The sequence below is a fragment of the Microtus oregoni genome, unplaced genomic scaffold (assembly GCF_018167655.1).
Source record: "Microtus oregoni isolate MIOR12 unplaced genomic scaffold, Mior012 000014F_ref0000157, whole genome shotgun sequence".
Lineage (NCBI taxonomy): Eukaryota > Metazoa > Chordata > Mammalia > Rodentia > Cricetidae > Microtus > Microtus oregoni.
In genome coordinates, this window is record NW_024543073.1 from 35,898,234 (window position 1) to 35,920,684 (window position 22,451).

At 40.5% G+C, this 22,451-nt stretch overlaps 2 protein-coding genes across 6 annotated transcripts in view; both read right to left on the reverse strand.

Moving 5' to 3' along the window:
• Nucleotides 1-22,451, reverse strand: part of Fam172a (family with sequence similarity 172 member A) — a 456,488-nt gene that overhangs the window by 106,792 nt on the left and 327,245 nt on the right. The window lies entirely within an intron of this gene.
• Pou5f2 (POU domain class 5, transcription factor 2) lies at nt 12,340-13,338 on the reverse strand. Its single transcript, XM_041663258.1, has one exon. It carries the CDS (start codon nt 13,336-13,338, stop codon nt 12,340-12,342), a length of 999 nt encoding a protein of 332 aa, XP_041519192.1.

Genomic DNA, 22,451 nt, shown 5'->3' on the forward strand with positions numbered 1-22,451 from the left:
ATCTTCAATTTCTTTCTTCAAAGACTTTAAGTTCTTGTCATACAGGAATTTCACTTGCTTGATTAGAGTTACAACAAGATATTTTATATTATTTGAGTCTATTGTAAAGGGTGTTGATTTTCTGTTTACTGTTTATATATAAGAAGCCACAGAGTTTTTAGCTGAGACATATTTTCAAATTTCCAGAGAAGAGACACTGGGTACAGCCCAGTTGCAAAGGGCGTGGTTGGTATGTATAAAGCTCTGGATCTGGTGCCCAGAAAATACCTCCTACACACACACACACACACACACACACACACACACACACACACACACACACACTTTTCCTGATAAGGTATTTATAGAAGAGGGATATTATCTAGATAAGTGTCAAAAAGATAGACTGCAGATCTGAAAGTATGACTCCGTGTCTAAGGAGCTTTCCTTTTTATCATGTTACTATCTTCTATTTAATTTCTTTGTAGGGAACAACGGTCTTCTGTCGGCTGTCTTCTTATATCTATTTCCCAGTACAAACCTAGATTTTCCCCAGGAGTAGTAGGTATTATGGGTTGAACTGTGTTCCCTTCAAGTTTATATTCTAAGTTTTCATATCTTAAAATATGATCTTACTTGGAGATAAGGTCTTTATAGAGATGATAAATTTAAAGGAGTTATTACAGTAGGTCGGGCACTAAGCATATCAGTATGATTAGCACCTTTATATAATATGGAAATATGGACAAAGATATGCATAGAGGGAAGATGACAGGAGAGTCACAGAGAGGTGACTTCAAGCAAGGAAAGAGTGGAAGACAACCTTGTTTACAGCTTGTCAATGAAACAGCCCCTCCCAGAAATTCATCTTAGCCTTTCAGTCTCCAGGGACAATAGTTTCTGGCTTAAGCTATCTACTCTGAGGTACCTTGATAGCTCTAGCAAGCTGGAATAGCAGACCTTAGAACTATGTCAGTGAGTACATGGTTATTAATACTGGTTCAATTTCTGTTATTGCAACAAATACCTGAGATAATCAATTTATGAGTAGAAAGGTTTTTATCTAGGCTCACTGTTTTGAAGAGTTCAGTCCATAGCCAGTTGGTCCTGCTTGTTTTGGGCTTTAGGTGAAGAACACATAGTGGTAGGAGCATGTGGTAGACCAAAGACATTCCTCGTACATCCAGAATGCAAAAAGATAAAGGGGAGGTTCCAGGTTCCATTGTCTCTTTAAAAGTAAGCCCCAAAACAAATGAAAGCCCTTCTATTAGGTCCCACTTCCTAAAGGCACAACCATTTCCCAGCTAGACCAAGGTAGAGACCAAACCTTTAATGTATAGACTTTTAAGGACATCTTGCCTTTTCTACATCTACATGATAGCAACGTTCAATGAAGAGATTGTATGAAGAGTGGGAGGAATCAGCTTGTAGTTGGGAGCAGGAAACGAGAAAGAGCTGATCAAGAAGGCAAGCTTCTGTGCAACTCACAGTCTGACCAGTGTGCCACCTGCTCTTCACATTCGCATTCTGCATCACCAACCTCTGACATCAATCCTAGTTATGCTGCTTTGTTCTTACTTGTGGATGCTATGTACTTACAGGCGGGAAACAAGAGAGATCACTCACTTAAACTATATAATGCTATCCGGTTTTCAGAAAGGTTCGATCATTCAAGGGAAACCATTATCATTTGTCCCATTATCTAGTTGTCAACTAAGGGAACAGATTTTTATAAATCTCCCCCCACCTCCATTCTCTTTTGAGACAGAGTCTTACTTTGTAGTTCGGTCAGGGTGTGAACTGAGACTTGCATACAGAGATCTGTGTGCCTCGGCCTACAGTTGCAGGGATTATGGTGTCACCATATCCAGCTTTATATTCATATTACAACCACTGTCATCAGCAACTGAGACTAATGACTGCACTCTCTGCTAGTTTATTTAGTTTGGGTTACCAGTTGTTAAATGCTTTCCAGTTTACATAGTTGCAGAAGAATGATTTTTGTGAGCAATAAGCAAATCATAGGTAAACTATGACAACAGCATCACAAGGAAACAATTATTGAGTACTGAGTAAGAGAGATCGCCTGAGGATTTCTTTCAATAGTTTCCAAATTCATTCTTACCAACTTTTACCATGTTGTTCCTGACAGATGAAAACCAAGGCTCTTGAATGAAGTAACTGTTTAAAGTAACAGGGATAGTAGGCTGCTGAACCCAGACTGAAATCCAGAAACAAACGCTTATATGTATATGTACACATACCCTAAGTAATAAATTATCTACTACCTGACTATGTACAACACCTCAAATTAGTTTAAAATTTAGTTCATTTATGGGAGGAAGAGGATCTCCAAAAATATTCCCATGCCGAGGTATTAATCTTAGCTTATGACAGAAATAGGCTCTTTACAGACAGGTAAGCAAAAAGAGATTATTAGAGTATACCACAAATACACGAACGATGTGAGAAAGACATGCAGAAGAAGGATAATAAAGATAGGAGGAGGGTGTCCATGAGTCAAGGAGACAAACCTTGAATAGATTCTTCTCTCAGTGCTCTCAGAAAGAACTAACCATGCCCACACCTAGATCTTACATCCATACTCCAGAACAGTGTGGAGATAGATTTCTGGTTTAAACCAGCTAATCCATCATATTTTAACAGTCTTATATAATGCCAGACCAACATAGATTTGTTTTTATCTAAAAAGGTTTATAATTGGATTAAGTAGATTATAAAATAATAAAAGAGAACAGGACACAAAGTAGGGAGAAGAATGTGTTGGGAGTAGGGACAGGTGTACAGAAGATAAACATAATGGTTTACTTGGATAAAGTTCTCAAAGAATAAATAAACCATTACAAAGAAACAAAAACTATTGAAACAGTTTGCACGACTACTCTAAGGACAACAGAGATCAACTGTCTTTGAGAAGCCTGTGCTCATCTCTTTTGAGTACTTCTCAATTTCTTAAACATTGCACCCAAGCCTCTAAAAGTATCTTCAATAAAATTCCAATTCTGATACATAAAATAGATTTACCCTACTCAATCAGGAGTTTTAAATTTGTGAATTATTATCCATTTAAAAACAATAAATCAAATTAAGTAAGTATATGTCATAATACTGTCCTGACAATTGTACCTAGTACTAGGAAAGGTCTTAGTGGATATATGCTAAAAGAAAAAGGAGGACCAATTAGGAAACAATACAGTCATGCCCTTGCAGAAGGAATTCCAAACAAGCTGGGCAGTTTCAGAAGGAATGAATTTGAAATGTAGTGACTTTTTCCTGTTTCAACTGAGTCTTTGGCAGGCAGGCAGGCAGTAGAAGACTGAACACCAATAAGTACAATCAGTTTTATTTTGTCATTTTGTTGGAAGCCAGGAGAAGGGAAGCCCAAGATGTCCAACCAAATTCAAGCCAAAGTAGCTAATTCTGTGTAGAATTCACAGCAGGTCTTCTAGCTGTAGAGAGGTGGCAGAGTGGCCTCTCCCTGGGCTTCCTGTAGTGTTGTTCTTCTCTGATGTCACCAGGGCTTCGTTTAAGGATTCTACTGGGTATCAGGATGGCTTCAACAGGATGAAGATAGAATCTTAGAAACCGACCCTGCCTTTCAATTTACAAATGCATAGCTCTTATTTGCATTTGTTTGGTTGCTTCAGAAATGACAAGCATGGAAGATTCTGTGCTAAAAGTAGAATTTTGTATTTTTGAATATTTTTTAAAATTGAAAATAAACATTCGGAAACACAGAAATGATTTGAGTTATATTACACTTTAAATATGGGTTAACTCCACAAAGGTATATAAACACACAGATAGTAATTGTGAATTACTCTGGTGCACAAGAAAACAGACATATGGCAGGTGTCTACACTTCCTGAGCAACACTACACTCTTTTGAATTAACAGGCATTCGGTTTTTAAAAAAATCCCTGAAATCTTAATCTTCAGCAACGTCTTCTAACCCCAAACATACTAGATGTGTGTGTGTGTGTGTGTGTGTGTGTGTGTGTCTATGTATATGGTGTAGTACTCCTGTTTAAAGAAATGTGTTTTATAGAAATAACAAATACAAGCACAATTGTAAAAGGTTACACTTGTTCATTTAAGAAGTACTTTATAACTAGAAATTACTATTTTACAATGATGACTGTGATAAAGGCATGACTCTGGATTGTTAAACTTTGTACAGATGTTCTTTTTTTTTGTACAGATGTTCTTAAAAAATAGTTGTAAGCCGGCGGTGGTGGCGCATGCCTTTAATCCCAGCACTCGGGAGGCAGAGGCAGGCGGATCTCTGTGAGTTCGAGACCAGCCTGGTCTACAAGAGCTAGTTCCAGGACAGGCTCCCAAAAAAAAAAAATAGTTGTAGGTAGGGATGTATGTAAATTTATAAATGTAAACAGACTGAAAGACAAAAAACACATGATCATCTACATTCCTTCATGGTAACAGTCCTCGAGAGACTAGGGATACAAAAGACATATCTCAAAATAATAAAGGAAATACACAGCAAACCTACAGTTGACAGCAACCTAAACAAAGAAAACCGCAAAGCATTCCCACTAGCAGCAGGAACAAGACAAGCATGTCCACTCTCTCCATATCTACTCAATATATACTTGATGTCTTCGCTGGAGCAATAAGACAGCTGAAGGAGATCAAAGGGATACAAATAGCAAAAGCAAAAGTCAAAGTATCTTTATTTACAGACAATATGAGTTTATACAAAAAAGACCCTAAAAATGACACAGGAAATATCTACAGCTGACAAAACCTTCGAGAAAAGTGAAAGAATTGTATGATAAAAACTTTAGCACACTAGGGAAAGAAACTGAAGAAGATGTCAGAAGATGGACAGATCCCCAATGCTCATGGATTGGAGGATTAACACAGTGAAAACGGCCATACTAACAATCTTCAGATTCACTGTAAATCCTTAACAAAATCCCAACAGAATTCTTCACAGAAATTAAATGGACAATATCCAGTTTATATAGAAACACAAAAAACAAGGAGATACTAAAAATTGTGAATAATAAAAACTGCTGGATCATCACCATCTCTAATTCAAACTGTACTGCAGAGCTATAGTAATAAAAACAGCATGGTATTGATATAAATCAGACATACAAATCGACAAAATAGAATTGAAAACCTAAGTACAAGTGCACACATCTGATATGATAAATAAGCAAGAAATGCACACTGGAAATAGACAGCATCTTTAACAATTGATGCTGGACAGACCAGATGACTGCATGTAGAAGAATGAAAATAGATCCATTATGAGTACTCTGCACAAAACTTAACTCCAAAAATACCCAGTACCACGATATAAGACAAAACATACTGAATTTGATAGAACATAAAGTGGGGGATAATTTTGAATTCATTAAATAGCATGGACACTAAGAGCAACAATTAGTAAATAGGACCTATGAAACTGAAAAGCTTCTGCATAGCAAAGGACATAATCATTTGGACAAAGTATCAGGTTACAAAATGGGAAAAGATTTTTTTAACTGATTATACATCCATAAATATACAAAATATATAAAGAATTAAAAAATCTGGATATCAAGAAAACAAATAATACAATTAAAAACAGAGTACAGATCTAAACAGAATTCTCAAAAGAGAAAATCCAAATGGCTGAGAAACACATAGAAATGTTCATCATCTTCAGTCATCAAAGAAATGCAAATCTAACTACTTGAGATTTCATATGACTTCATTAAGAATGGTCAGATGAATTAAAATAAAATGACATCTCATTGTGGCCAAGATGTGGAGAAAGGGTACCACTTACTACTGCTGCAGATGATGCAAATTTGTCCAGCCACTATAGAAATCATTGTGGCCATTCCGTAGAATGCTAGAAATAGATCTACCTCAAGATCCAGCTACACCACTCTTGGGCACATATCTAAAGGACTCTACATCCTACTACAGAGACACTTGCTAATTCATCCTCATTGCTGCTCTATTCATAACAGCCAGAAACTGAAAACATCCTGGATGTTTGTCAACGGATGAATAAAGAAAATATGGTACCATTAACATAATGTAACATCACTTATCTATTTAAAAATCAAAATCATGAAATTAACAGGTGAATGGATTAACAAATGAAAGGATGGAGCCAGAAAAAAATAATTGTGCGGTAATCCAGCATCCCCAAATCCCAAATATGGCGTGCATTTACTTATATGTGCATGTTAGCCATTAGGTCATAGAAAAGCAAGCTGCAATCCCTACAACCACAGAAGCTAGATATAGAATAAGGGATTCATGGGGACGGAAGGATCTCACAAGGAAGAACAAAAAGAACAGATAGTTATATACGGATGGGGTGGGGATGAGACTGGGAAAGTAGGACTAAACAGAGTTGGGGAGGGAAGAGGAGGGTAAGGTTATTTGAAGTGTTGTAAGGAAACCTACTACATTAGAGGCTTAAAATACAAACATATATGAAAGAAATATGAATAGAATCACCAAATAATGGAGGAGAAACAGTTCCATTTGGACATCTTTTGCAATTCAGTGAAACCTTCATTGCCAGAAATGGATTACATCTAGTTGAGCTGTTGGTCAAAGAAGCCCATGGAAACCCCCAAACAACTCAGATATTGCCATAGCTATAGGTTCCCCTCCACAAACTGATAGTAATGCCCTATTGCTGAAGACAACACCTACATATCTAATAGAATACAGAAAAGTTGAGTTAATGCCTAACTAGAGCCTTCACTCTTATTGACTAGTGTTCATAATACCAGAAGTTACTCTGTATACATCGGAGGAGAAAGGCAAACACTAACACAGCTGCAAAGCCTTCTATTTACAATGGCAACATGCTTGCATGAAGTCTGTATACATTGGAGGAGAAAGGTAAACAGTAACACAGCTACAATACCTTCTATCTACAATGGTGACATGCTTGCATGAAGTCTGGTACAACAGTGGCAAAAAAAGTTGTGGGGGCAACCAACCACTCCTTGTTTCCACTCAAGGCCATTCAATGAGATGAAACCCATGCCAGATGATCTTCCAACGATCAAGAGCCTGAGACTATGTAGGCCATGGACCTAGGGCAATACGAAGTACTACTGTTCAGCTAAGAGAACTTCAGAGTTTTTTTTTTATTATACTCATAGATCAGTGTCTTTCTCAGTCATCATCAGAGAAGTTGTAGTCGATAACTGGACAATGTGTGGAGAGTAAGAAACCTTGGAACATTCAGTCCTAAATGGGATTTCTCTATCCGCCCTCTCTCATTGGTGCTTAGGAAACACTGCAGAAGGGAAGGTGGACAGATTGTAAGAGTCAGTGGGGATGGAGAACACCAAGGAAACAGGGTCTTTCAGAAACAGTAAGATTGACACACATGAAAACTCAGACTGTGGCAGCACGCACAGGGACAGCACAGGTCCAAGTGCTGATAGTGAAGTGGACATGAGCTCCTCCCTGAACCATAAGCTAGCTTCAATGAACAACTGATGGCAGAGGAAAAAGAAAGCTTAGTTTTCACTTTTCTCACTGGTTATACAAATCACATGTAAAGGAAGACCCCAGGCCCAGCAGCAGAGAAGCAACACAAAATGAGCTCAATGCTATTTTTGGAGGATTTTTGTCTCACAATGCATTGTCTGGGGGATGTTTTCTAACCTTACTTTTGCTCATATATTATGGTTTCCGGTTTTGTGTTTTGTGGGACTTTCACATGAGCAAATGTGTGTGTCTCTGTGTCTGCATGTATTTTCTGTGCATTTTCTTTCTATTTTTTCTGCTTGTTTTGACTGTGACTGAGTCTATCATTTTGTTGTTGCCTGCCTGATTTTTAATGAGAGAGAGGAAGAGGGGGGGGACGACTTGGGTCGGTGAAGAGGCTCTAGGAGGAGTTGTGGGTGTGAAGACATGATCAAAATATATTGCATAAAAATTTATTTTCAATTAAAAAGAGGAAAAAAACCATTTCTTAGGGCTGAGTGTGATGGGACAAGAGTATAATCCTAGTTCCAAACTAAGCTGGGCTGTATAATGGTTTCTGAGTAAAAATAACAAATACGTGTTTGTTTGTTTTAAGGAACAAAAAGAATGTTGTAATGATTATTCTTATCTCTGAATTTTTCACATATGCACACAAGTAACTTCTCATAAATATTCTTACATGTTAAAGTGATGGGTCATCCCAGAGACACTAAGTAAGAAAGAAAACCCAAAGAGTAACAGAAATAGATCCCCCTGGGAAGGGGAAATAGACAAGATCTCCTGAGAAAACTGGGAGCATGGGGGTGGGAGAAGAGAAGGAGGAGAGGAGAAAGGGAGAGAAGAGGAGAACTAGAAGGAATGGGATGGTCAAGATGGGGGAAGGACAGAGTAGGAGAACAGCAAAGAGATATCTTGATTAAGGGAGTTATTATGGAGCTAGCAAGAAACCTAGCACTAGAGAAATTCCCAGGAATCCACAAGAATGACCTCAGCTAAGACCCTAAGTAATAGTAGAGAAGGTGCCTGAACTGGCCTTGCCCTGCAGTCAGATTGATGGCTATCTTAAATGTCATCAGTAACTGATGGAAGTAGATGCAGAGAATCACAGCAAAGCATTGGGTTGAGCTCCCAAAGGGCAGTCGAAGAGTGGGAGGAGTGAGAATATGAGCAAAGAAGTCAAGACCACGATAAAGATACCCACTAAAACAGCTTACCTGAGCTAATGGAAGCTTTCCAACTCTGGCCTGACAGCAAGGGAACCAGCATAGGCTCAAACTAGTCCCTCTGAATGTGAGTGACAGTTGCATGGCTGGGGCAGACTGTAGGGTCACTGGCAGTGAGACCAGGATGTATCCCTACTTCTTGTTCTGGTTTTTTGGAACGCATTCTCCCTAAAGGGATACCTTGCTCAGTCTAGAAATAGTGGGGAGGGCCTTGGTCCTGCCTCAAAGCAATGTGCTAGGTTTTGCTGACTCCCCATGGGAAGCCTTACCAGCTCTGAGGAGTGGATAGGGTGGGATGCAGTGGTGGAGGCAGAAGATGAAGGGAGCAGCAGGAGGGGAGGGAGTGGGAAATGGATTTGGCATGTAAATGAGAAAAGATAATTTTTAAAAAATAAATAAATAGATTGAGAAATGGAAAAAGATCAGAAATATAAGGTGATAGAATAAAATGATGTGTCATAGAAAAATTAAAAGGTTTTCATGTGAATTATCTAACAACCTTTCATGACGGTGGGACCAATTTGCATTCCAATGAACCGAGAAGTCAAATTTTTATTTATTTTTTTTATTTTTCCCCATCATACTGTATAGAGTACTGTAGTTTTACAACATCTTGTATATATAACTAGGGCACCACATCAAATTAAAGACTTTTGTACATCACAAGGACAATATGAAAACTAAAAGGACAATCCATAGAAAGAAAATATTTCAATTGATATATCTGATAAAGGTCTTAACATCTAGAATATATAAAGATACTACTTTAAAAATGGGTAAAATAATTGAATCATTTCTTCAAGAAGAAAAAAATAAATGGACAATTAGCATATGAAAAGAAGCTCAATATTATTTGTGAAATATCATCCATTGGAGAAATGCAAACATAAGCCATAATAAACTATTACTTCGCATCTACTAAGATGGGTATAATGGAAAAAATGATAGGGGATAACAAATGTTGGTAGAAATGAGGGAAAACCTAACCTTCTATGTTCCTCGAGGGGATTAAAAGCGGCACATGTGCCGAGGAAGACCTTCGGCAGTGTCTCAAAAAGTTGATAACCCTGCAATAGCTGGCAATCAGTAGGAAGCCTCGGCCGGCCAGCATGTAGAGTAAGACTTCAGAGTGCTCATCTCTAAACAGGACGTCTGTATTAAACCAGTCCCCAAGGAAACAGTGTCCTCCGGACACAGCAGGGCATCTGCACGTGCATCTACACGGGCAGCATGTGTGAGCCCCATGCAAGCTCAAGGTGGGCAGGATTCCGAGCCCTAGTTGATGGGACATTGGCATTCAGTAGCTCTGGGAGAAGGCGATGGGACATTGGCATTCAGTAGCTCTGGGAGAAGGCGAGTCATCAGTTTTCTTTAATGACATGACCTCGGGTAGGTGGACCACACTCCACGGCAGGCCTCACATTGAGGACAATTTGGGCAACATCAACTGGACTAGATGGGAGCAAGAAAAATAGATTGAGAGGAGAAAAAAGTTGGGTGAGCGGAGAGATGGAGAGGGATCTGGGAGGAGTTGGGTCTGGGAATATGAACAGTACATTGAATGAAATTCTCAAAGAATTAATATGTTATTAAAAGAAAATAAATAAGAAGTTGAGAGAACCACTCAACTCAGCAATTCCATTCCTAGGAGTTCCTAGCAATTCCATTTCAAGAGAACTGAAAACAGGGATTCAATAGGTTCTTTACTACAGCTTTCCACAGCAATATTACGTTTGGTAGACAGCAGGTGGGAATAACCGAAGAGTTGAGCCAATACCAAAACCATTGCCTATTTATGCAGGGGAATACTGTCGAGCCGTCAAAAAGGATGGACTCTGACAAACACTGCAGCATATACAAGCCTTGAGGATGTGCCAAGTGAAATAAGCCAGACACAGGGAACAATTATGTGTATCTATTAATACAAATATCTAGAATACACAAATTCACAGACACAAAGCAGATGGCTAGGGTTAGGAGGTCACATTTTAGAGCTGTGACACAGAATTCCAATAGAATGGAGTATAGTTGCACATTTGATATAATTTAGTTGAACAAACTAAATTTACACTTAAAAATGGTTGCAATGGCAAATTTTGGAGGCATGCTAGTTAATAGCAAAGTATCAGTTCCTATGATGAAGAAGAAAATATGAACTAGAGAGAGGCATTAGGTTTGTTTGGCTTATGTGCTGATCAAATCAGTCATGGAATTGAGGAACAAGCGCAGAATGCAGCTTGCTCTGGCTTCTGCTTCTGACTCCACAGAGGCACCTCTCCAATAGGCGCCAGAAAACAGAACAAACTGCACCAGAGAACACATTAAAAATGTAGTCATTTCAAAAACACAATAGAAACAAGAATCATGAAAAGAACCAGAGTAAACCAGGAAGAGGCTATGAATAAAAATAAAAACCAAAGTTAACTCAGAAAACAAAGTGCAAAATAAAAGTACTAAGGTATGATCTTTGAAAATACCCTAGATAAATCATTCAAAAACGATGAAGGAAATGCATGCCACAGAAGCTGCCCAGTAAGCAGAAAGTCTTTGTCTCAGTTATATCACAGTGATGGAATTTTAATATACCCTGCATGCAAGTTTATAGCGGAAAAATCAAAAGGCAAAGAGATTTAAAAAAAAAATTTTTTTTGATACTGGAATCAAACCCAGGGACTTTGCATGCTCTATCCTCAAGCAACTTTCCCCAGCCCCAAACAGGAAGATTAGTAATTGATCAGAAAGAAAGTGGAAAAGTTGAAAAAAAAAATCAGTTTCGAGGAAAAGGGACTTAAGTGCCTATTGGAAACAGTCCTGTGGAGTCAAGTGTGGATAGCAGGCAGAACAGAACTCTGGCCACCAATAATCAAAGCACCAGGACTTTTATAAGCACGATCCTAAAAGCATGTCAGCTCAAAACAAAGCACCAGGTATTCCCAAAGAACAACCCAAAAGATATGGAAGAAACAGAGTTGGGGCTGCGGACTGTGGTGGTCCAGCTTGCCATCCTCAGTAACAAACAGGTTTAGGTTAGAATGACTTCAAAGTCAGGGTAAGAAAGAAGGCCCAGGGCAGTGCATACCAGAAGGAGGGGGCGACCCCAGCACATTGGCTGCAAGTAAAAGGTGGATGGGGAAATGGGGCTTGCAAGGCAGCTCCTGTGTCTGAAAGGGCTTCCGTGCTGGTTTCCAGTTCCATTTCTCGGCCTCTTCCGAGCAGTAACTGTTGCCTTGGATTTTCTGTCTGTGCAAAGGTCAGTTTGTTTTTAATAAAAGCTGCTGGAGTAGTTTTCTGTGACTTGCATTTTGAATTTTATACTGTGTTAACAAAGAAATAAACACTTTATAATTCCTGAAACACTAAGGAACAATGGACATGTCTTTAATTAATAATAAAAAAAGAGAAACAACCGTTGAAGCCACAAATATACTGTAATGCCAACGCCAGGAACAAACAAAGGTAAAAACAAAATGAAGCTAGTGATAAGCTTTAACTTTCTTCCCAACCCTTCCCAAGGAACTCCCACCCTCTCCCTTAGCTTGTTTAAATTCTTTAGGCAGAGAACTAAAGGCTAACTCCCCCCCTCCAACAAAGGCCCCTCCTCTCTATTCTCTGATCTTCCTCCTGCAGGGAAGGCCCCTCAGCTTGACAGCCTGGGGAGGCTCAGAGTGGTGGCTCGGGCAGACAGAAGGGCTCCTCGCATAGGAAATGGGGCAGAAGAGCACAGGGGTGTAAGACATGACCCCCCATAGTGGGGGAAATCAAAGTGGAGCCCCGGTGCCAAGGGAAAGCACACTGGTGGCCCTGGGAAGGGAGGCCCAGTTGCCCCCACATTCTCCCTCTGGGATGTATCACTAGTTGGCCAACTGCCCATCTGGCTCCGTTTAGAAAACCAAACTTGGACCAGATCCTTCTGGAGCCGGAGGCGCCCAGCAATATAGTTGATTTGTTGAGGTGTGGGCTCTGGACACTGCAAGAACAGTTTCTCCAGATTGCTCCCAATGCGCCTCTCTCTGCTAGCACGTCTCCGCTTCCGGGCCTGCTGCAGGATCATCTCCATTCTGCATATGCCCAGAAGGTTCTTCTCATCTACTTCCTCTAGCCACATTTTCAGCAGGGGTCGCAGCTTCCACATGTTGGCAAGGCTGAGCTGCTGGGCCTCGAAGCGGCATATGGTCGTCTGACTGAGAACCTTCCCAAACATAGCTCCTACAGCAAAGCCCACATCGGCCTGTGAGTACCCCAGGGTCATCCTCTTCTGTCTCAGCTCCTTGGCCAGTTGTTCCATCTCCTTCTGTATAGCTGAAACGTCCTCTGGCAGTGCCAAATTGGGCATGTACCTCAGGGCGATGTAGGGTCCTGGGCAGGCATCCTCTGAGGAATTCTGGGACCAGGCCCTTGCTTCACCAGCTCCACAGGGTGCTCTCTCACCTCGGAATTCATAAGGTGAGGGACCCAGAGGCACTCCCCACACCTCACGGCCTGGACATATGACTGGTGGCCGCACCATTAACTTGCCTGTGGCTGCTTGGCTGCTCAACCAGGTTGGGGTGTTAACTCGCATGGGAACTGGCCCTTCCAGGCCGCCACCACTATTGCCTGGAAGAGGGTAAACGTTTAAAGACTTGTGGGCGGCCATAGGGTGGACAGCACCCTCAGAAAAAGTCTGGTAGGAACTGATGGCTCTCGAGGCTTCTGAACAGCCACCAAGCTCGCCCTCGAGCCCCGCCCCCAGTGGGCGGGGACAGCAATGCAAGTAAGTAACTGGATCAAAGTGTTTGGCATCCAAGGCTTGGAGACGGTAGCTCACTGAGTTCTCAGGGCTGAAAACACAGTCTTTTGTCCTGACCGTCGCTTTTAACTCCTAACTTAGACAAATCTGAAGTTTTGCTCCTCTATGCAGTCAGGTCCTTGGTCTCTACCTGGATCCTATCCTTGAACGGGACCCAACCATTGACCTTGAGCTATCAGAAAATCAGACATCCCTTTCTTCTCACGCCTTCCAAACCACCATCTTGGCTTCACAAATACTAATTAGCCACCTCCTATATGTCAGGTCTTGCTGACAGTATCTGTTCATTCATTAGCTACTCCATCTCTACTATCTTTTATGTCAAAGTCCCTCCTCTGCATATCCTGAAAACATTTAGTCACACAAGCTTCACTTTCTAACTAGGGTCAGTTTCCTGCCTCAGATTGTAGACTTAGCTCGCACTGTGCCGCCACACCCCACTCCTGCACTGGCAGAATTTCTGGAGGAAATCAATATTTCTCCCAGCACTCTTGCAAACGTGCACTCCTACTCAGCTTTCCATTCCAAGCTTCCTCACTCAAATAGATAATAAAAAAAAAGTCTGTCATATTTTTTCCCTCTAGAGACAAGTTTCTGGGCTTACATGACGTGCAGCTGGCCACTGAGATCACTCCTTGTCCTATCTGGCTCATCAGCATCAGGTACTTCTGTACCTGGCCTCTTTCCTACCAGAGCTACAAAGATCTCTATTTATCTTTCTACCATGCTCCTGGCTTAGGCATTCAGCTCTAGGCCCCAAGTGGAGAAAAGAAAGAAAGAAAGAAAGGAGAAGAGAAATCTAATAGGTCCAAAACTTCGGAAGAATAAGGTGGAAGATGAAGTGGAGGAGAGTGAGAAAGAAGAAGAGGAAGAAGAGGAAGAAAAAGAGGAAGAGGAAGAAGAAAAGGAAGAAAAAGAAGAGGAGGAGGAGGAGGAGGAAGAAGAACAACAACAACAACAACAACTTTGCTTAGAAGACCTCAGCCTCATGCCCTTCAATTCAGCTCTGTCTGTACCACGTCTCTACCCATGCCTACCGAAATTGGCCTTCTTGAGGTCACTGATAGCCTTCCCAGTATCAAACCCAATAGCATTGTAAGAATCCACATTCTACTAATGTTCTCTGCAGGGCCTGGCAAGAATAAGTATCTCTTTCTGCTCTTCTTTTAGAAGTGTATATGGAGGTATTAGCCAACTCTTCCTTGACTTGTTTCCTGACTTTCACATCTGTGTTTCTGCTGGTTCAAATTCATTATTTCATGCTTCTCCTCCAGAGGCCACATGATCATAAGTCAGACACCCAAGTGTAAACTTGAGAGCTGTTCTTCAACTTTCTGCTATCAGAAAGGCATCAGAAAGTGGCTAGCAGGCCTCTGGAAACAGCGCAACTTTCTGTCTCTGTGATTTCTCAAAGGCACTACAATAAGAACTGGCTTTTAGTAGGTTTCTTCTGCTTTTCTTTCAGGTTCATCTTTCATACTGTTGCTATAGATAACCTTTTAAAAGCAAACTCAAACCAATCCAAATCTGAAATAACCAAAGAAAACCTAATGACATGACTTTGGTCTTCAAAGAGCTCCAAAGCCAGCCCGTCTTCTCTCAGCTGGCAATGACGACTGTTCACAGAACTTTACACTACTTCATTCATTCATCTACTCATTCAGGTACCATTCATCACAGTCTTACCTCATCAGTCAAGAAGAAAACCTGCTGTTTTCCCCTAAAGATTGTTTGTACCCTGTGTGCCCTTGTTCATGTTCTTCCACCTGCCTGAAATGATTATTCTGCTTCTTAGTCTCATTACTGTTTAGGAGTCTCCTCACATATTCTCACTAGAAAACGATGTCGCTGATCACCCTTGCTACCCTGTTCTCCCCTCTTACCTATTTTATTTTGGCCTTAGCATGTACTGCTATCTAGTAAATACTTATCTATGTGTCCACTGTATGCTTTTTACTGCTGTGTCTATAGTGTCTATTATAGTATCTGGCACATACAAGGTAGTCAACGAATAAAGGAAGTGTATTGTACCTTCTGTTACCTATAAGACTCAAGTTAGATATCCCCTAATGGAGACCTCTCCCCACAAAGAAAAGAGGCTGCTTTGGGAGCATTTCTCTAATAGTTAATTTTACATTTTTGATTCTTTATTGGAGTAGACATCAACAATTCTTTTATGTCTCCATCTTCTCAATTTAAGATCATTCTTGGGGGAAACAGCAAGTCTAGAACATGGGAGAACCCTGACTAATATAGTGCACAATACACGTCTGTTGAATGGTGACTTTTATGATATTGACCATAAAGTAATCCCAATGTAACAAGAAGGCTTGACTTTAGGACACTATCATCTCTCCTGTCTTATATTGCAACATGGGACTTGCCATATAACACTCTCAGGATTAGGGGGCATTTTGACACTAAATCAGACTCAGAACTACAGAAAATAAGATTGTTGATGTGGTGGTTTAAAAGAAAATGGCCCCCAAAGGGAGTAGCACTATTAGGAGCTATGGCTTTGTTAGGGTGGGTATGGCCTTGTTGGAGGAAGCCTAACAGTGTGCAAGTGGGCTTTGAGGTCTTATATACGTTCATGCTATGCCCAGTGTCTCAGACTACTTACTATTGCCTGTTAGTCAACATACAGGACTCTCAGCTCCTCCTCCAGCACTGTGTCTACCTGGACACCACCATGTTGCACCATGATGATAAAATGGTCTAAACCTCTGAAAATGTAAGACACCCCAATCATATGATTTTTATTTATAAGAGTTGCTTTGGTCATAGTGTCTCTTCACAGTAATGAAACCCAACCAAGGTAGTAGATATGATATTGAAATTCTGAATCAGCAAATCAAATGTCATATCTGCAGACTGAGTAGCTGACTTATTTGAAGTTTATCAGTTTCTGCTCGAATAACTCTGGGCTAACGGCAGGATGCTTGTCTTACTGCTGGCTCTCTGGCACTCACAGTACAAAGAGACATTTATTTATTCATTTATTTTTGTGGTGCTAGGAGAAGAAATGTCAACTTACTATTAAATAAATGAACCTCTGCTGCATCAGTGCTGAAAAGACTTCTAGTTTGCTTGAATTGGATGACAGCCTCTGAAATACAGCTTACAATGTAAAGAATTTCACTAAGGAATAGCTGAGCTGATAGCTATTCTTTTCACACATACACGCATGCCCCCTTCCCCTCAACTCACAAAGTAACCAGTGCCTGCTAAGGTGGATCACAAAGAAAGATAAAGGAGAGACAGGACAATTATACATTAAGGTTTGCAGAGAAAAAATACCTCACTTTAAGATTCATTAGTTGTTTAAAAACAATAATTGAATAGAACATTTAGTGAATAGAAAAAAAAAGCTGATGAGTTCAAATGAATTTGAACTAAACTTTATTGTATTAAATGAGTTAAAACAAAGTAGCTAAAAACAATAAATTTAAAAGTGAGGCTATATTAACTCACTGAGTTTTAAAATTAACTTGGGTGTTGTCAATTACTCGGTTGAACCTCATTTGCCTGGTTTGTGCATATGGGGTTTGGGAAATGACAAAATGGAACTGAACTCATACAGCTAAGGAAATCCTGGTATCTCTTTACAAGTGCATTTAATGCACTATGGTAATAGTGTGATCAGAGGAAATAAGAAGTAGTGTATTTGGTTGGCATAACAGAGATCAGAGGAAGCAACTGTGGGAATACCCAAGACAACCAGTGCTGCTTGGACCAATGACCTTTACCAAATATGGGACCTCTTCATGAGAGCTTAGATTCCAATGTAAGACTCAGGTCATGCTTCTCCATGGGATTACAGAGAAGCACAAAAAGTATGAGGTCTCTGACTCTCAGGCATTATTGAGGGAGAAGAGAGTTAGACCACCAGAAGACCAGATCAGGAGAACTGACCCAAGACGGAAGTTACAAGCTTTCTATTATTAGCATTTTTGGAACTAAGGATAGTGCTCTGAAAAAGGTGTTTTAGGTGGAAACGCAAATGTACCAAGTATAAGGATTTGTATTCCTGAGTTTTCTTTAAATCTCTCATTCTCAGAAGGGAAATATAACTATCAGGATCCACTGGTTGAGAATCAGAAAAAAATAAAAGATTTGGTAATGAATAACCCTGTAGGACGTAGCTCATCTTTTGGGGAGGTCTTGCCCATGTATTCTGACACACACCATCTTCCTCCCAGCTGGACTTTTACATGTATTTGCTGCCTTAAACTCCCAGTTCCAGCTGGGAGATATGGAACTTGCCGGGGACTGTGATACAGATTAATTTGTATGTATATGTCAAGCAATGTGTTAATTAACCTTCATGAGCTATCTACACTGCTCTGAGGATAGTCAATTCAATGAAAACAAAACAACTGCCTGTGTAAAGCACAAATAATAAAAACCCAGAAACAGAAAATGGTGTTCAACCCAAAAACCAGGAAAGCAAGGCTCCCAAGCCACTAGAGAAGTATTACCTCTTTCAAAGCTGGGGCGACCATAAACAAAGCTGATTAAGCCTCTCTCTCCTCCCATTTTATATTCACTCTACTGCAGGGATTAAAGGCTTGTGACTCCCTAAGACTTAGATTAAAGGTGTGAGCCACCACCACCTGAATTTGTTTCTGCGTTGATCTTGTGTAGCCCAGGGTAGCCTTGAACTCACAGATCCATCTTACTGTCTCCCAAAAACTCGGATTAAAAGTATGTGCCATCGTTGCCTGACCTCTAGTGGCTTTAGCTTTGCCTCTGGTCTTCAGGCAAAATTTATTTATCAAAATACAAATAATATACTACTATACTATTACACTTGTGTGGGTGACTGTCATTAATTTAACATCAGTAATTCCATTGGCTAGCAAGATGATGACTTTAATTTTTCAAATGCACATTTTGAAAGTGCTTCATGCTTCGGGGAGAAAGGATTTGCTTAAGAGTGTGCAAAACAAAGGGCTGGAGAGATGGCTCACTGGTTAAAAGTACCAGGTGCTTTTGTACAAATCAGGATTGGATTATGGCATACACATGGAGGTTCACAACTAACCATAATTCCAGTTCCACAGGCTCCAACATCTATTCTGGCCTTCTAGGGAACCAGCCAGGCACATGGTGCACATACATGCATACAGGTAAACACTCATATGCATAAATAAAAAGAAATAAGCCTTTAAAAAAGGACATCACATGAAAGCAGCAGAAGCATTTGGGAAAGGCAGTGGGAAGAAGTACAAGGAAGAGGGAGAAGAGCAAACTTGGGTGTAGGTAAAATGCCAGAGTGGACTGTGTGAATGTACTGAAACCAATGAAACCAGGTATTTTATGTGACTGGTATATGTCAGTAAATATAGAGCATATGAGAAGGTCTAGTTTACTAGTAGTATCACAAATAAACTAAGCCTATTTTGATCCAATTAATTTATCAGAGCTAGCCAAGAATTATGCCAAAGCTCGATAGAAAAAAAGCAAAGTAGACTGAGTTGTTCTGGTCTTTTATTTTTCCCACTCTGTAGGTATCAGGTGAGTTAGCACTTGTGAGACACCAGGGCATTTAGACACTCTCCTTTGGAAGGGTAGATACAGGGCTGCAATATCTAGAATGGTCAAAGAGCAGCATCAAAAGCAACCATAGGAAAAAAGAGTCAGAGACTAGTAAGAGAAAAGTCTTCCAGATCTAAATAGTGAAGTTAGGATTGTAGAAAACTCTAGTAATTGATATTATAAAGATACATGCCTTGTATCCTCTAAAAAGTGAATTAACACAATATAAGAAATTAGTTAATTGAAGACAACCTGAAAATATATCACAGTGATCATACTGCCACTCTGTCTGTGGGTTTTAAGTATACAACTGTATAAAGCAAAAAGAGATGGCAAAAAATAAGTTATGAATTTAAGAAAAATTAATGAAGCATTAGGAATGTGCAGGTTGTTACCACATTGAAAAGGCTAGTCAGAGTAATGCAGAGATTAACTAGCTTCATATCTTGCTGTTTGAGATAATTTTCACAGCAGGTAAAACACAGTAGTGTTTGCATTGCAGGTAATACTGCATTGCAAGTAACTGAGATGATGTGATAGGATCATGGGTGGCCAAGCAGTGGGCCGAGCTCTACGAGTCCTCCTGAAGAAATGGATGAGTTCAAGTCAGGGCGGTCAAGGTCATGATGGAGGAACCCACAGAGACAGCTGACCTGAGTTCCTGGGAACACATGGACTCTGTGGACCAACAGTTAGGGAGCTTGCATGGGACCCACCTAAGCCCTCTGCATGTGTGTGTGGCAGCTGTGTGGCTTGGTCTGTTTGTAAGGCTCCTAGTAGCGAGATCAGTACCTGTATCTGGTGTTTAACTGACTTTTGGGAACCTGTTCCCCATGCTGGATTACCTTGCCCAGTCTTTATAGAGGGAATGTAGATAGGCCCTCTCTCAACTCAATGTGCAGGACCATGGGAGTCTGCCACTTTCTGATGGAGACAGAGGAGGAGTGGGCAGATGGGGAGGGTTGTAGTTGGGAAATGGCAGTGGGAGGGAACAGGAGGAGAGAAGGGGACAGAAACTGTGGTTGGTATGTAAAATAAAGGAAAAATGTTAATTAACAGAAAGATCGTGGATGGAAGGACAACTCTCTGAATACTAACCACAACACAAGATGCTTTTTTCCATAAGACAATGCACAGCAAACCTGGAACATAGTGGTGGTTTGAACAAAGGAAATCTTAACTCTGGGTTGGGATGACAGACCTTTACAGACACATTTTAATTGTTGTTGCTGCTGTTTTTGTTCTTCTTCTTCTTATTGATATAGGGTCTAACTGTAGCCCTCACTGTGTTGGAATTCACTCTGCAGAGCAGGCTGACCTCAACTCACAGAGATCCTTATGACTCTACCTCTTGAGTGCCAGGATGATAGGTATGCACCACCACCAAAGTTATTTTTAATTTTGTTGTCATACACTTGCTGAGTATAAAAATACTTATATCACAAATAAGAAACTATGTTGCCAGAGACCACACAGGGATTTGGAGGTTAGAAAAAGGTAATTGCTTTTATTCTGTAAGCCCAAGACTTAATGAGCCAGGAATTTCCTGTGCTAGAAAACAGTATTGAGAGTAAGATCCCTACAGCCCGTATCAGAAGCCCCAGCAAATTCTAGTTATGTGTTTGTAGGTGGAACAGTTAGCTAAGTGGGGCCAGCAACAAGGCATCAAGGTGACAAGCCAGAGATAAAGTTGTGATTAGCATGACTCAGCAGAGGCTGAGCTAGTCCCTGGCAGAGATAAAATTGTGATAAGCAGGACTCAGCAGAGGTTGCTCCTGTGACAGAAAAGCTTCATGGGAGCCTGGCCGTGGAGTACAGTCACGGTTTTCTATGCTCACATGATCACCAATTCCACCTCCAAGCAAGAGAGGCACAGACTAAAGACAAGTTTCCATTCTACTGCACAGTAAAAAGTACAACAGCACTGGCAGCTGGTGGTGCACAGAAGCAGAAATTCAGCACATGCCATGGGCTCAGAGATGTGAATGACAAGTGGGACAGAATTCCCGTTTACTCCGGATAAATCTAAAGGTGCTTGGAAATTAATTTTGGAGATTTAAAATTAACTGACTTTAGTGCTATTACCTCTCCAAGTGAATTTCCTTGAAATCTTGTACAGAAACTTTATGAATGGAAGCAAATGGAGCAGAGGTGCCCATGCATTCTTTCAAAAATGAACTCTAATTTAGGTGGCATGAAATATAATAAGGACCACTGAATTTAAGAGGTAGAAAGAATTTATCTAAACTTGTACATTGAAAACTTCTTTTAACATTTAATTTGATAAACATTCAGAGTACATTCCTAATTCTAGCACTTGGAAAGCTGAGGTGGCAGGATTATGAGTTCAAAGCCAATCTGGACTATCAAATAAAACATACACTACCACCACCACCACGCAAAACATACACCACCACACAAACTAACAAACACAACTGCACATACACACATGAACATAAACCCACAAAAAATGAAAAGGAAAACAAAAGCATTCTACCAGCTTGCCAAACTGAAACCTCTTCCAGAGTCATCTGACTTTGAGTATAAAGGAAAACAAGCTACAGAGTCAGCCTCTTTTGAGTCATGTCAAAATCAGAATGTCCATTGCTTGAGCTCCCAGCAATACTCTTTTCAGTCTTTGTATAGAGGAAGCATAAACAGATAAGAGCCATGTCTTCTAAAAGACTCTGAACTCTGAGAAACAATTCCATCAAACCAACTGGGATCAGAACACTAGAAGCAACATATCTACTAGCACCATTTAAGTATTTAATTTTACAACTTCTTGGCGAAGATACAGAGTATGTGGAGCACGTTACCAATCATGGCATCAGTGGCAAGCCTGTTAGCCTGCCAAGTTCCAGCTAAAACTTGATGTTTCACTTCTGTTACATTTTCTGTAATAATTGAAATTCAAGGAAGACATTGTTTTGTGTAGTGATTTGAAAGAAAATGAGTCCCAAAGGGAGTGTCAATATTAGGAGGTGTGGGGCCTTGTTGGAGGGAGTGTTTAACTGTGGGGGTGGGCCTTGAGGTTTCTTCTGCCCATTTCTCTCAGAGCATGGAAGTGAGGGGTAGACAGTAATAAGACGCTTATTGGTTGGCTTCCTGGGGACATGCATCCTCTTCACTTCCCTTTTTAGGCATACTCGGTCATGAGTGGTTTATTTCCCCAGGAAACCCTGAACATGGTAGAATACAGTTTTATATCCATTGAGGATGAATGCATCTTGTGAGTTTTGCCAATTAAATAAGAACAAAAGTGGGAAGGAAGGTGGATCAGGTGCAGTGGAGGAGGCATAAGACTGACTGGCAGTGAAAGGCAGGGTAAGAGCTAAGCTGGGATGGAGGGAGAGAAGTCTGAGCAAGTGGGAACGAGAATGCTCAGCTGCCTTATAACAAGAAAGCGACTGGTAACT